General features: G+C 56.9%; 1 protein-coding gene across 11 annotated transcripts in view; it reads left to right on the top strand.

The window, feature by feature from the left end:
* Positions 1-14421, top strand: part of BICRA (BRD4 interacting chromatin remodeling complex associated protein) — a 76734-nt gene extending 62313 nt beyond the window's left edge. For 8 of the 11 annotated variants that reach the window (XM_089902638.1, XM_089902639.1, XM_089902637.1 and 5 more), the window contains 8 exons: positions 7255-7872; positions 7969-8212; positions 8526-8635; positions 9579-9640; positions 10738-10886; positions 11075-11169; positions 11364-11466; positions 12038-14421. In XM_089902638.1, coding sequence (XP_089758764.1) covers positions 7255-7872; positions 7969-8212; positions 8526-8635; positions 9579-9640; positions 10738-10886; positions 11075-11169; positions 11364-11466; positions 12038-13146 — 2490 coding nt within the window. In that variant the 3' untranslated portion in view covers positions 13147-14421. The remainder of the gene's footprint in view (positions 1-7254; positions 7873-7968; positions 8213-8525; positions 8636-9578; positions 9641-10737; positions 10887-11074; positions 11170-11363; positions 11467-12037) is intronic. The other 3 variants (XM_022585222.3, XM_089902643.1, XM_089902645.1) reach the window with 3 other exon arrangements.
* Positions 14422-15257: the final 836 nt, after the last annotated feature.

Here is a 15257-nt window from a genome sequence, read left to right as displayed (position 1 = left end):
ATTCTGCACCTTTTATTATTTAAAAGTTCATCTTGGAGACTGTACTTCATTCTTGCATAGTATTCCATTGTGTGGAGGTACTATTATTTATTTAATCGGTTGTTGTTGGGAATTTAGATCACTTTTGGTCTTTAGCTGTGGTTGAGCAAGGTTGCAAAGAAGAACTCTACATATGTCTCTTTGTAGGATAAGTTCTTTAAAAGGAAATTGCTAGGTCTAAGAGCAAATGTATTTGTAGTTTTGACAGATATTGCCAAATTGCTCTGGAGTGTAAATTGGTTTAACAGATTATCAGCAATATACGATCTGTGCCTTTTTGCCCCCACCCTCAGCAATATTGAACTTGGCCGATCAGATAGGTGAAAATAGTATCTTGTTTTGTTTTAATATGCATTTTGTTTTACGGTAAATGAGGCGGGGCAGGTTTTTATAGATTTAGAGCTATTTGTGTTTTCCTTTCTACGGAATTGTCTGTTCATATCCTTGGCCATTTTCAAATTTGGGGTAACGGTCATTTTCTTGTTGATTTGTAGAAACTCTTTACATATTAGAGAAATTAGCCGTTGTCTCATGTAAGTCATTAGCACATCAGCATTTGAGAGGATGGATGTTGTACTCCTTTGAAAAGGACCAGTGGGTAGGTGGATTAGGGTAGGCAGGAAGGGGAGGGAATAACATAAGCGAGGTCCAGGAAGGCAGAAATCAGCTGGGCCTTGGCCTTAAACAGCCATGATTTCATTCTCAGGCTCTGCTACTCACCATGTGACTTGAAGCAACTAGTTTCTACATTCCATCAACAGTTGTTTAGGGAAAGGGGTGCACTACGTATGTGTCAGGCCTTGTGCTAACCCTGGGCGAGTCCCTGTAACTGCCGAGCCTTGATTTCCTCACCTGGAAAATGGGAATAATAGTTTCTTTATAGGTCTGTTAGGACAAATAAACCAGTTAATATGTGCTTTGCACAGGGTAAGCACTCCATAAATATTTGCTATTATTATTATTATCTTAGCTATTGTGTTTATGGGTCAGTCCAGAGGGACATGGGGCCAGGATGTCCTCAGGTCTTCTCTACCCAGAGAGGAAAACCAGGCAGGAGTAGGGGAGGGGCGAGGGGCCGCCTGGCCCATGAGAGACTCAGGTTGGAAGCACTGTCTCTAGAGTGGTCGGACCGGGCCTGGGTCCCTGGGGCCAAGGGCAGTCCCCTCTCCGAGCCTCACGAGCTCCCGTCCTCAGCTGGAACGTGGGGCCGGTAGGAGCCCTTTTTCTGGGTGCTGTGGTTGAGAGCCAGGCCAGGGCACACGTGTACTCTGTCACTTTAATGTTGCACACACCCTGCGGGTACTTGCCTAGACTCGCTCCTTGGGTGGCCAACCAGCCCAGTTTACCCAGTACCGAGGAGGATCTCGGGAGACGGGACTTGCAGTTTTAAAACTGAGACGGTCCCAGACAGACCAGGACCAGTTGGTCACCTTCCTGACCCCTCCCGGCCCTCCCTTGCCACCTTCCCTGCTTTGCATTTCTCCGTCGCACTGACCACCCTCTGACCAGGCTGCCTGTTTTCCCTGTTAACTGTCTTCACTGTAACGTAAATGCCTCTCCGTAACGTATACGCTTCACTATAACGTAAAGTCCGCGAGGCGGAGAGCTGTGTGCGTTCAGGCCCTGCTGTCTCCCCAGCGCCCAGAACAGTGCCTGGCCTACAGCAGATGCTTGGTGAGCACTTGTAGAATAAATGAGTGGAGGAAGGGACCCAGCCACGCGTACGAGCACCCGCCCGGCGCTGAGCAACCCACCGCGAGAGCAAAGGGAGAGCCGTTACCGCTGGGCACTAGGTGGGCCTTGAAAACCACGGTCCCGGAGAACTGTTGTTAGGGGAAGTTAGGAACAGGGACTCTGCTCCCGACCCTGCCACTTACAGGCTCTGTGACCTCCACCAGGTCCCTTACCGCTCTGTGCCTCAGTTTCCTGACCTGTCAAACGAGGAGGATAGTGGCATCTACTTCATAGGTTGTTGTGAGGGATAAATAAGTTAATGTATGTAAAGTGCTTGAACAGGGCCGGGCATGTTGAAAGTCCTGCAAGCGTGAAAGAAGCCGGGTGAATTTTCCACGAAGGGCCAATAGGAAACATTTTAGGCTTTGCAGGTCTCTGTCATTACAGCCTAGCAGCAGTTCTAGATCTAGATTCTAGATAAATGAATGAGCATGGGCGTGTTCCAATAAAACCTTATTTATGGGCACTGAAATTTGAATCCCCTGTCGGCGTCCCAAGTCAGAAAATATTCTTCTTCTTTTGACTTCTTTTCAACCATTTACAAATGTCTAAAAACTATTCTTAGCTTGCGGGCCATACAAAATGGTCAGCTAAGCGGGTGGCAGGCCAGATTTGGCCTCTGGGCCATAGTTTGCCAACCCTTTTGATGTCTTTATTTCATTACGTAGACCCTCAAGGCTTCATTTATTCAGTCCCCTATTCATGAATACTTAAGGTGGTTTCCCGTGGAATTGGTAACAAACCACACTCCCCTACATATTCTTGTATCAGGCTTTGCACGTGCATGAGAATACCCGTAGGGGTAAATTTCTAGAAGTAGAATTGTTGGACCAGAGGGTATACAGTCGGCCCTCCATACCCACAGGTTCTGCATCCCCGGATTCAGCCAACTGCGCATCAGAAATACTCGGGGAAAAATATTCCAGAAAAAAGCAACATTGAATTTGCTGCGCTCAGACAGCTATTTACATAGCATTTACATTATATTAGATATTATAAGCAATCTAGAGATGATTTAAAATATACGAGAGGATGTGCATAGGTTATATGCAAACACTGTGCCATTTATATAAGGGACTTGAGCATCCTTGGATTTTGGTATCCGAGGGAGTCCTGGAATCAGTCCCCGTGGATACAGAGGCTTGACTGTAAGTGCTTCCCAAGCATGTTATGGACCAAACCGGTTGCTCCTCTGTGAGGTCTGTGCCAGTGAAGGCCTTCTCCCACAGCTTCCTCAACCCCAGATCAACAGCCGACTCACTGCTGGCCAGGCGGAAAAATGCACTCCTCCTCCTTCGCTTCTCTCTCATTCTCTGCGTCAATCGAGCATCTTCCCGTCTCCTCACGGGCAGTTGGAATCTCTCAGTAAACAGTCCACTCATGTGGGAGCTTAAAAAAAAGTGATTATAAAAATAATTTCATGCTTCTTTAGAGAATTTAGAAAATACAGAAAAGAAACAAGAAGAAAAACAAATCACCCATAATACCAGCATGCAGAAGCCACTGGTAACATTTTTGGTATGACCTTTCCTTTCAGCCTTGCTTTTTTTTCTTCCCATCCATTTAAAACATTTGTCCTTTTGACATTAGGTATTATAGTCACATGGTTCGATCATGAAAAAGCATTTTTAAAGTACGGGGAAAAGCATCCCACCCCATGCCTGCATTCCCAGCCCCCGGCCCTTCCCCATAGCCGCAGCACTTTTTGTATCTCCTTCCAGCTCTGTGTATATACAGCCTCGTGCAAATACGGGTTTACATTTCTCTCTCTCCAGCAGGTAGCACGTTATCCACTTACTTGGGCAGCACATGGGGAGTTTCCTTGGTCCTTTGTTACAGCGGAGAAGTATTCCTCTGTACAGATGGGGATGGATGAGCATTCATCCCCCGAAGTGCTGTCCTGATGCACGACAGACCACGTCCAGGCTTTGGTCCTCCACACAGAGCTGCAGTAAACAACTCATCCACCTGTCATTTCCCACATGTGCAGGCGTATCTCTCTGGTCACTTCCTGGAAGCCTGTTTGCTGGTTCAAAGCACAGGTGCACTTAGAATTTGCACAGCTGCTGCTGAATTGCATTCCTCTGAGGCTGTAGCAAATGGTGCCAGTTTAGACCCCCAAAGGCAATGCACGAGTGTCTTTATGAGACATACGGCTTATTCCTAATGCGATGCCTGAACATGGTTCCATAGGGTGTTTTGATTTGCATCTCTCTTATTACAAGTGAGGTTGAACATCTCTTGATATATTTCAGCCTTTTGTGTTTCTTTTTCTGCACACTGTCTGATCATCTCCTTTTTTCTCACTGCTTGTTATTATTTGTGATTTCTAGAGGCTCTTTGTATATGAGGGAGATGAGCTTTGTCTAGGCTGTGAGTTGCAACTATTTCCCCCAGTATGTCATTTGGTTTTTGACTTGGTTTGGGGGGAGTGTGTGAGTATTTATCTCTGTATTTTTAATGAGGATGAGATTCTTTTTTTAATTTTTAAACTTTTTTGGTTACTTTTTAACTTTTCTTTCTTTCTTTTTTTCTTTTTTTTGGCTGCACCATGCGGCTTGTGGGATCTTAGTTTGCTGACCAGGGATTGAACCCATGCCCTTGGCAGTGAAAGCACGGAGTCTTAACCACTGGACCTCCAGGGAATTCACTAAACTTTTCATTTTAAAATCATTTCAAATATACAGCAAATTTATAAGACTAGTACATGGGAATAATACTCACGAGAGTTCTTTACTCTCTGACCAGATGTATTGGTTGTCTATCGCTGTGTAACAAATTACCGCCCCCCCCAAAATGTAGCAGCTTGGAACAACAGACATTAACTTATCTCACATGGTTTCTAAGGATCAGGAATCGGAAGCAGATTAACTGGAAGGTTCTGGCTCGTGATCTCTTAGGAGATTATAGTCAAGGTATCAACCAGGACTGCAGTGATATGAAGGCTTGACCCGGCTGGAGAATCTGCTTCCAAGATGGTGCACTCGTGCAACTGCTGGCAGGAGGGAGGGCCTGTGTAGAGACGAACTGAGGCTGAGGCCTCTCCGAAGGGCAGCTCATAACGTGCTCTACAGTTGGCTTCTCCCAAGTGCCTGATCCAACAGAAAGAGAGCAAGAGAGCACCCAGGATAGCAGCCACAGTCTTTTTTATAGTATAACCTAATCTTGGAAGTGACGTGTGGTCACTTCTCCTGAGTTCTCTTGGCCGCTTTTGACCAGAGACCAACCCTGATACCATGTGGGAGACTGGATACGAGGAGGCGGGGGTCGCTGGGGGCCGCCTCAGAAGCCGGCTGCCCCGCCACGTTTACCCACTGTAAATGTCTGGCTGCATTCGCTTTAGCTGTAGCCCTCTCAGCATGTATACTTTTTTTTTTTTCCCTGACTCATTTGAGAGTAAATTGCAGACATCATGCTTCTTTACCCCTTAATATTTTAGCATAGTATTTCAGCCCTTGAGAATAAGAGCATTCTCTTATTCGATCACAGCAGAGTTATCAAATTCCGCAAATCTGGCCGTGAGACAATACAGTTAGCAAATCCACTGTCCATAATGCAGTCTAGCCAGTTGTCCAGTGATCGCGTCATGGATCATTCTCCTTATCTCACTTAGCATCTGGCACGGCTGTGTTGCCACTTCACCAAGCCCTCGGAAGCCTGTGCTTGGGGGGGTGAGGGGAAGTGTCGAGTGGGCCGGCTCCCTTCACCCTTACTCACTTTAGCTACTCACCTGCTGCCGCCATTGGGTTTCTTCTCCTATTTTCTCTATTGTAAATAGTCCCACAGTGGCCAGGCCTGTGAACATTCGTCTGAATGCCCCTTATCACAGATTCCTGGAGGGGGGATTACCAGGTCAACTCGAGGGTCTTTCAAAACCACCAGAACAAACCGCCTTCCAGAGGGTTGTCCAGGTGACAATCTCACCAGCCCCTTGAGAGCCAAGGTCCAAGCCTCTGATACCTCCTTAGAGGTGGCAAGCCTTTGGGGACATAGAGAGTGGTTGATAGGTTAGTTGGTTTTTTAACTTTGAATTTGAAGTTATTCAGGGCCAAGCTTGGAGGCTTAAAAAGCAAGCCATAACTCCGGAATTGTCATTTGGCCCACTTTGGAGGCTTGAAGCAAAGAGCCCGAGCTTTGGAGCGTGGCAGCCATGGGTGGCCTTGGGCAAGTCCCCTGAGCCCTCTGAGCATGAGTCCTCCTTGCTCAGCTTGGGAGTCACTCACTGGGTGGTGTAGATAAGCCAGGGAGATGATGAGCACCTGTCCAAGACTCGACCAGTACTTTTGGCTCCCTGGCCTCAATTTCTCATCTGTGAAATGGGTCCAATATCATCACAGCTCTCGGGACCGTGGAGAGACCACACGAGTGGGTACAAGTTCCCAGCCGTACGCGCTGGATCAGTGTGCACCGTCACTGGGGTACGGTGAGCAGAAAGGCGCCACCAGCACAGCGTCAGGTACCCGGTGGTCCTCGCTGCTTCAACAGTAGCTGCCGAGGTTATGGTTCTCGGGGACGTGACCTCTGAGGGAAAAGAGTGCAGGGGGCTAAGGCGCTCTGGCTGAGGTGTATTGTAGGCGAGGTCACTGTACGTGTTACAGAACGAGTGCCCGGATTGCGTGTGCAAGTCTGACACATGAGTGTGCACACGCGCGCACACACACATGCACGCCCATACCTGCAGGCTCACGTGGCTCCCAGGTAGGCGTGCAGCCACGGCCACACAGGCACACGGAGGCAGCGGCCACGGACACTTAGAAGGGGACCCGTAACTCATGGGCTGGTGTCCAGAGGGGCCTGACCCTGACCCTCAGTTTCAGTCCTTACCCCCTGCCTCCCTGGATCCCCTAGTCCCCAGCCGTGAGCTCCTCGGCCATCAACCCCCCGCCCCAGTACGCAGGCACAGTGTCTGTGCTGCTATCTGTTTTCCTGGGTTAGCTGGACGGTCGGGCCAGGGCCGGCGGCTGGAACGCTGCCCCCGCCTGGCCACCTCCCTCCCCCCCTTGCTGCTGTGCTCATGCTCCCCGGCCCCCCGCCTATCCGCTGGGCAGCTGGCGTAGTGCCCCCGCCGCCGCCACTGCTTCCTACGCTGCTACCCCCAAAGCCTGCAGAGCTCGCCTTCATCTGGGGGGACTGGGGGGGCACATGGGGTGGGGTGTGAGATCGGAGGGCAGAGGTGTCGGGGGATGGGGGGATGGATGGAAGGCGGAGGTGGGGACAGACAGTGTGGGGGAAGGTGGGGGGCGGATTGAGGGAATGAGGTAGGTGGACGTGTGCAGGGCTTGAGGGGGGCGGGTGGAGCGGTGAGGTGGGGAGTTCAGAAGTGAGAGACGGGAAGGGTGGTGGGGTCCTTTCAGGACAAGGGGTGGCTAAGAAGCGGGGGTTTCTGGTGGGAGCGGCCGGGGTCCCCAGTGTCTTGGGGCAACGGGAGCCAAGGCTGGTTCTGACCCCGCCCCCTCCGCTCTCCCTCCCTCCCCTGCCCAGATCCCAGCGGCGGCTCCGCTGAAGGGCCCAGGCCCCTCGTCATCCCCATCACTACCTCACCAGGCCCCGCTGGGAGACAGCCCTCACCTGCCCTCCCCGCACCCTCCGCGGCCCCCTTCCCGCCCGCCCTCCCGACCCCACTCCCGCCCACCTTCGCAGCCCCAGAGCTTGTCCCGGCCACCCTCAGAGCCCGCCCTGCACCCTTGCCCTCCGCCCCAGGCCCCCCCCACTCTGCCTAGCATCTTTGTCATCCAGAACCAGCTGGGCGTCCCCCCACCTGCGAGCACGCCGGCCCCCAGTGCCCCAGGCCCACCGCAGCCCCCTCTGCGATCCCCCTCCCAGCCCTTGGAGGGGCCACTGGCCCCAGCCTCCACCTCCTCTGTCGTGGCCTCCTCCTCCGAGACGTCCTCCAGGCTGCCAGCCCCCACGCCGCCCGACTTCCAGCTCCAGTTCCCCCCTGGCCAGGGGCCCCACAAGTCCCCCACGCCCCCTCCGACCCTCCACCTGGTCCCCGAGCCCGCCGCGCCCCCCGCCCCGCCTCCTCGGACCTTCCAGATGGTGGCCACCCCCTTCCCGGCGCTGCCCCAGCCGAAGGCTCTTCTCGAGAGATTTCACCAGGTAATCGGAGGCAGGGACCGGCCCCCCGCCCGCCCCGCCCTCCCCTTCAGTCCCATTGGAGCCCCTGGCACTTCATGGCTTTGTCTTCGCCCCCAGCCCTGGTTCCTGGCCGCCCCCACTCCTAGCGTGTGCCCCCCAGCCACCTGTCGCCCTCCTCAGGTGCCGTCCGGAATCATCCTCCAGAGCAAGGCTGTGGGCGCCCCCGCCGCCCCGCAGACCTCCGCCAGCCTGGGGCCCCTCGGCAGCCCCACCGCCTCCGGGCTGGTCAGTGGGCAGGCCCCATCTGGGACCTCCACCGCCCCCAGCCATGCCCCGGCCCCGGCGCCCGTGGCCACTGCAGGTAGGGGAGAGGTGGCCCACGCACGAGGGCTGGGGGGCCCGAAGGTGGGCGGATGGGGGGCTGGGGGCCGGGGAGGACGGGCTAGGGCAGAGCCTGGGGGCGTGAGCCCAAGGGGTCGCCCAGACCTCCCAGGACAGGGAAGGTGGAGGAGGAAGGGCCTTCTCTCCAGATGTCCCTCCGGGGGCGCTCCCTCCAGGGCTGACACGGCCACTGAGGCCAAAGAAGCAGAGAAGTGAGGGGTGCAGGGTCGCGTCTTTGGAGGCACCTTCGCGCCAGTGACCCCTGAGTCCTGTCTGCCCCACCTCGCCCCCAGGCCTCCCTCCTCTGCTTCCCGCCGAGAGCAAAGCCTTTGCCAGCAACCTCCCCACCCTGACTGTGGCCAAGGCCGCTGCATCTGGGCCAGGGAAGTCCTCCGGGCTGCAGGTAAGGGGCCGCCAGAGTGGAGGGCTAGGGCCCGAGCGACATCGCCGGGAAACCGGGACGGGGACCGGAGGGGGGCAGGGGGTGCTGACCGGCAGACAGAGACGAGCAGATGAGACACAGCCTGGTGATGGGTGAGACACCAGGACGGTCTGGGCGGGGCGGGGGGGACACACGGGAGACCAAGATAGTTGGACAGAGACCCCTCCCGGACACCAAAATGACAGGGTGATGGTAGGAGAGTTGGCTTGAGTGAGAACCCCGACGGTCACTGGGGACTGGAGCAGGTGAGAGGTTGACTGTAGGAGGAGGGGCTGCATGGGCTCGGGACAGGTGGGGTGAGACCCTAGACGGAAGGGCAGGGCGGGGTGGGCAGTGAGACACTGAGTCAAACAGAGACGGCGGAGATGGAGGGGGGAGGTTGGGGGGAGAACTAGGATAGTGGTACCCAGGCTGGAGGGGCGAGACAGGGAGTGTGCGGGGTCTGGGGGAGACGGAGGCGGAGACCAAGATTCGAAAGAGCTTGAGAGGGAAGACCGGGCATGAGCAAGGGAAGTCAAGAGAGAGATTTAGGCAAAATGAGAAGAGTCTGCAAATCAGATGCCAGACAAGGACGAGGGATTCAAGGGCCATTTGGTGGGCAGGCGGAGGCCGAGAGACCCAGGCCGGATAAGGGGCTGGAGGGGACCCAGGCGGAGGGTGCCGAGGGCTCGAGCCTGCCTGTCACCCTCTCCTCACCGTGTCCAGCCCGGGTCTTCCCCGCAGGTTGAATGTGATGGGCAGAGCGTCCCGCAGCTGGGACCAGGACCCCATCTCGGGCGACGTCGGCCCCCTCCCATCTTTGTCCCGGGCTGGGGGGTAGAGAGGGTCAGGCTGCCAAGGGAAGGCTCCTCCGTCGCAGTACCTCTCATTGGCCTCTTCACCCCCCCACCCCGCCACCCCGCAGTATGAGTGCAAGTTGAGCAGCCTGAAGAAGCCACCTACCCTTCAGCCCAGCAAAGAAGCCTGGTGAGTTCAGTGCCCGGTCCTCGTGCCTTCCCTCCACCTCTCATTAGCCCTGTGGTTTGGGCAGTGCCATTTCCCTGAAGACCCTCAGCTTCCCCCTCTAGAAAGTGGGGTGGGAATAGTAGTGATAATAGGGTGATGGGTGAGGATTCGGTGAGGCTGTATTAGGAGCATTCATGAGACAGCTAGGCTGCTGGCTTCAAGAGGGAGGGATTTGGCATGGCTTGGTCACCTCTGCACCCCCAGCATCTCAGACAGGCCTGGGGCAGGCAGTGCTTCGTATCAGGGGATGGGCGATGAGCATTTGGGCGGGTGGAAGGATGAATGGGGGCCTGGGTGAATAGATGGACGGATGGTAATGAGACTGGTGCGTGGCTGATCCGATGTTTGGGTGGATGGGCGGCTTGCCTGCGGTCTGTCCCTCTCTTCTGCCCTCCTTCCACCTCGAGTGTTAGTCGTGTCCTCATACGGTGCCCAGTCCTGTGCTAGATTCTGGAAACACCAGCCAGACCAGGTCCTGCCCCCGTGATGTGTAGGGGCTGCTGGTCTAGAGCACAGGGTACAGCCAAGCATGTCTGGTGGGACATTATGTCTGGTGTATGGTGTACATTCGTACATGTTTACGTGCTGGGCTAGAAAACAGCCCATTGAGAGAGCAGGATCTTATCAACCAACCAACCAGGGGCCCAACCTCCCTGCCCGCCTCCCCAAGCCTGCTGCTGGGTCAGAGGCAGAGCGGGGACATGCTGACCCCAGGTGGCAGGAGACGGTATTGCATGGAAGCTGAGTCTCAAGCTCTGGCCTCTGACTCCCAGCACTGCCTCTTCCTCGCTGTAGGTGCTTTGGGTCAGGGACTTCACCTTTGTGGACCCGTTTCCTCATCTGTAAAATGGGCATAATGAGCACCCATTAACACACACTCCCCCAGCGTTCCTTTCCCTGTCCCGTCGTTTTCTGTCTTGTGGCCTGGGGCTCAGGGTCCAGGATCTGCTGTCTCCTGGCCTCACCACCAGCTCTGTGTGTGTGTGTGTGTGTGTGCGCGCGCGTGTGTGTGTGTGTGTGTGTGGGTGTGGGTGTGTGGTATCCTCCCCAACCCCCAGCTTCCTGGAGCATTTGCACAAACATCAGGGCTCTGTCCTGCACCCTGACTACAAGACGGCCTTCCCCTCCTTTGAGGACGCCCTGCATCGCCTCCTGCCCTACCACGTCTACCAGGGTGCCCTCCCCTCCCCCAACGACTACCACAAAGGTGAGGCCTCCCCTGGGACTCTCCCCACCCTGTCCCCCGCGTGTGGAGGCGGGTGGCGAGGAGCGGATGCTAGTGCAACTCTGCACGCGCCCTTGACTGTGGGTCAGGATGCGCCCAGCTCCGTGCGCATCTGCGGGTCCCTAGGTCCCCAACATCTGGACCTCCAGACCCCTTCTCTTCCTCCACAGTGGACGAGGAGTTTGAGACAGTCTCCACGCAGCTGCTGAAACGCACCCAGGCCATGCTCAATAAATACCGCCTCCTGCTCTTGGAGGAGTCCCGGGTAGGGTGGCCGTCACCTTCTTCCCCGGGGGACCCTGCCCTTTCCCCTCACCCCCTCTGGACAAGAAGGAGGGAGGGGGGCTGGGTGGGATCACAAGGACAGTTTGGAATGTGTTCCCATCCATGCCGGTTGCTCGCGTCCCCTCCCCCACCTCACCTCTTCACTTGCCCATCTTCTCTTCTCTCCCCCCTCAGAGGGTGAGCCCCTCAGCGGAGATGGTAATGATCGACCGAATGTTCATTCAGGAGGAAAAGACCACGCTGGCCTTGGACAAGCAGCTGGCCAAGGAGAAGCCTGGTGAGAGGGGAGAGAGGCGGAGTCCCCCACTCCTACCCGCGTAGTGCCCAGTGCCAGAGCCGCCGAATTAGACTTGGGGCGGGAGCAGGGTGCGTGGCCTCACCTCACCCCACCACTGGGCGGCGCCCGAGCCCCGCCTTCCTGCCGCGTGCTCCCGGCTCTGAAACCACAGAAAGCTGAGCTCACCTTCCTCCTCCTCCATCACCAAGTGTCCATTTCACCTCCCCGATCCTGGCCTGGATGGAGGGAACATTCTGCCACCCCCAGGGGATAGAAAAGCAGGGGAGCAGAGCCAGGGCTGGGGTGCAGCAAGCAAGGTGCCTGGGCTGCAGAAGTGAAGAGGGCGTCCCCTCTCCGGTGCTGACCTGTGCTTGCACACTGGGGGGACTTGGGAATTGGGGAAAGGGTCCTACCTAGCAGTATGTCCTCAGGACTCGGTGAGTCAAGGGCTTAGCCCCGGGCCTGGCAGGTAGTAGGCGCTCAGCGTACGCCGGCTCCTCTCAGCTCTGCTCTGCAGGCGCCTCGTGCTTTCCCTAAGCCCCTGGGTTTTCTTGGCCCCCTTCTCCTGCAGACGAGTATGTGTCTTCCTCGCGCTCTCTCGGCCTCCCCCTCGCCGCCTCTTCCGAGGGACACCGGCTCCCCAGCCACGGCCCATCACCGTCCTCAGCGTCTGGGACCCCGACCCAACCCCCTCTGCACCTGCCCACCAAGCTGGTGATCCGGCACGGTGGGGCGGGAGGCTCCCCTTCCGTGAGCTGGGCCCGGGCGTCCTCCTCCTCCCTGTCCTCGTCCGCCTTGTCCTCCGCTGCCTCCTCCCTGGACGCCGACGAGGACGGCCCGATGCCCTCCCGTAACCGCCCGCCCATCAAGACCTATGAGGCCCGGAGCCGCATTGGCCTCAAGCTCAAGATCAAACAGGAAGCCGGACTCAGCAAGGTCGTCCACAACACAGCCCTGGACCCGGTGCACCAGACCCCGCCGCCGCCCCCCGCCGCCCTCAAGGCGGCCGAGCCCCCGCCCCGGCCCCCGCCGCCGCCCCCCGCCACCGGCCAGATGAACGGCACAGTGGACCACCCGCCGCCGCCGGCCGCTGCCGACCGCAAGCCACCGGCGCCGGCCCCCCACTGCCCCCGCCTGCCCCTCCGCAAGACCTACCGCGAGAACGTGGAGGCCTCGGGCGGCGGGGCGGCCGAGGGGGCGGCGGCGGGCAGAGCCCGGGGTGGCAGCCCGGCCCCGCTGCCCACCAAAGTGGACGAGGCCACCAGCGGGCTCATCCGCGAGCTGGCGGCGGTGGAGGACGAGCTGTACCAGCGCATGCTGAAGGGCGCCCCGGCCGAACCCGCGGCCGGCGCCGGGCAGGGCAGCGGCAGCCGGGAGCCCGGCTGGGAGGCGCCCCCGCTGCCCCCGGCCAAGCGGCGCAAGTCCGAGTCGCCCGACGTGGACCAGGCCAGCTTCTCCAGCGACAGCCCGCAGGACGACACGCTCACGGAACACCTCCAGAGCGCCATCGACAGCATCCTGAACCTCCAACAGGCCCCCGGCCGGACGCCCGCTCCCCCGTACCCACACGCCGCCCCGGCGGCGGTCACGCCTGCCTCCCCGACGCCCCTGCACAGGCCGGAGGCCTACCCGCCCTCCAGTCACAACGGTGGCCTCGGCGCCAGGACGTTGAACAGATAACACCGGGCTGGTCTTCCCTTCCCTGTCCCCTCGCTCCGCAGGGACGCCGCGGGGAGGGGGGAGGGGGGCAGCCGGGCGTCCGACCTCAGCCTCCTGGGGGACACGAGCCGGGGACCCCTTGAGTTTTTCTTGCCTAAGTTATTTGAGTCACAAAGGCCTCGTCCCCCACCTCCTGCTTCAGCTGGGTTGTTGGGTGGGGGTCGTGGATTTCGAGGAGGGGCTGTAATGTAAACTGTCCCCCTGCCAAAGGAGGGGGTAATCCTGGTGTGTCATTTCCTATTTCTTCCCATTTCCTGCACACTCCGCCCCCCCACCGGGGGACACGTGCGCTTTTGCCAGGGATGAGGGCTTCCTGGCTGTCCCCACTGCTCACGCGTCTCCGGGTACCGGGCCTGTCCGTGTGGCTTCACGGATCCCTGCGTGGAGGGCGCTCAGAGCCGGCAGGTCCTTGCGAGCTGCGCTCAGCCCCTCCCCACCGCCCCCCACAGGCCGAGAAAGGAAACGCACGGGAGGGGCGGCGTGAGCCTGCCTGCCGGGACCCCCAGCTGGGAGCGCTGTGCCCGCGGGCAGCTGTGTCCCATCCATGTGTGTGCGTCCCGCTCCGTGTCCTATGTCCCTCTGTGTGCGCTCGAATGAGAACGAGGGATTGCGAAGCCTCCAGTCCCTCGACTGAAATCCGAGCACCTCCAAAACAGGAAACCGGGGTCTTCCTCCCACCCCATCCCCAGCCAGTCTTCCCTCTGTTCTTCCTGCCGCCAGCCACCCACGCCAGATTTCGAAATCTTGGAGACAAAACTAGTACTGTAAGATAAATTTTTTTGTACTGTATTTATTGTGTATAACGATTTTTTTAAAGGAGAATTCTGTACATTTAGAACTCTTGTAAATTAAAAATCGATCCTTTTTTTTAAAACTGTACTGACGCCCCCCCCCCCGGCCCCCTTTGCTTTCGGGTCTCTGGGGACTTGTTTGGAGTCCGGGGGTAGGGGCGACAGGTGGGTGGAGAGGGGGATTGCGAGGGCTTAGTCCACATACACATGTGAGCCCCTGCTGGGCGCCAGGCCCTGTTCCAGGCACAGGGGTGCAGCTGAACAAGACAAGTGCCTGTCCTGGGAGGGCCAGCTTGGTGGTGGAGAAGGCAGACAGTGAAAAAGTTCAGCCAAACGCAGGCGATTCGTATCATTCCTGCTAAGGTTCTGTGGTCTCTGGGAACACGGAATTAGCAAATACTGAACCATCGCTCCTGGGGGGAAATACAGGGTTAGCTTCCTGCCAGCCTCTGGTCACGTTTTTGTCACGCCGTCAAGACATCACCTTGTTTTGTGTGTGTTTCTGTTTAAAGACACCTCACTTAATGTATAGTGCTGATTCGTTAACATTGAACTCACGGCCAACGGCACTATAACTCGTGCCTGAGTGAAACTTCTCTAACCCGTGTTTTCTCCGTGAGGCACATCCCAGCCTTCTTGTGCTTAAGCACTTGAGACAGCACAAAGCACTACACCTGGGGGCCACTTAAAACAGAGAAATCAGGACTTCCCTGGTGGCGCAGTGGTTAAGAATCCACCTGCCAATGCAGGGCACACGGTTCAGTAAGATCCCACATGCCGCGGAGCGACTAAGCCCATGCGCCACAACTACTGAGCCTGCGCTCTAGAGCCCGTGCTCCGCAACAAGAGAAGCCATGGCAATAAGCCCGCGCACTGCAAGGAAGAGTAGCCCCAGCTCGCCACAGCTAGAGAAAGCCCGCGCGCAGCAAGGAAGACCCAACACAGCCAAAAATTAAATTAAAAAATATATATATGAAAAATAAAACAGTGAAATCAACAGAAGCACAAAAAATGTGAGACACGTGGCACTAAATAGACCCCCAAAAGGATACTTCATTTCCAGTACGAGGGCGCCGCCTTAGCGACTCAACGTTTTTGCCACTCTGTGCGTGTCCATGGAAGTGCTGCGAGTTTGTGGCATCACAGACATTTTAACAAGCGGACTCATTCAAAATAGGGCACCTGCTCACAGTGAGCATTGACTGTAAACGTGTACAGTGTCAGAGATGTGGGGAAAATCAAGCAGGGTGTGTTAGTTTCCCATGGCTGGCATAACAAAGT

Source organism: Delphinapterus leucas, chromosome 20 (genome assembly GCF_059928025.1).
Source record: "Delphinapterus leucas isolate spDelLeu-1000000601 "Yukka" chromosome 20, BTC_Dleu_Yukka2, whole genome shotgun sequence".
NCBI lineage: Eukaryota > Metazoa > Chordata > Mammalia > Artiodactyla > Monodontidae > Delphinapterus > Delphinapterus leucas.
Note: the sequence above shows the minus strand (reverse complement) of the source record. Positions and strands in the feature narration are given on the sequence as shown.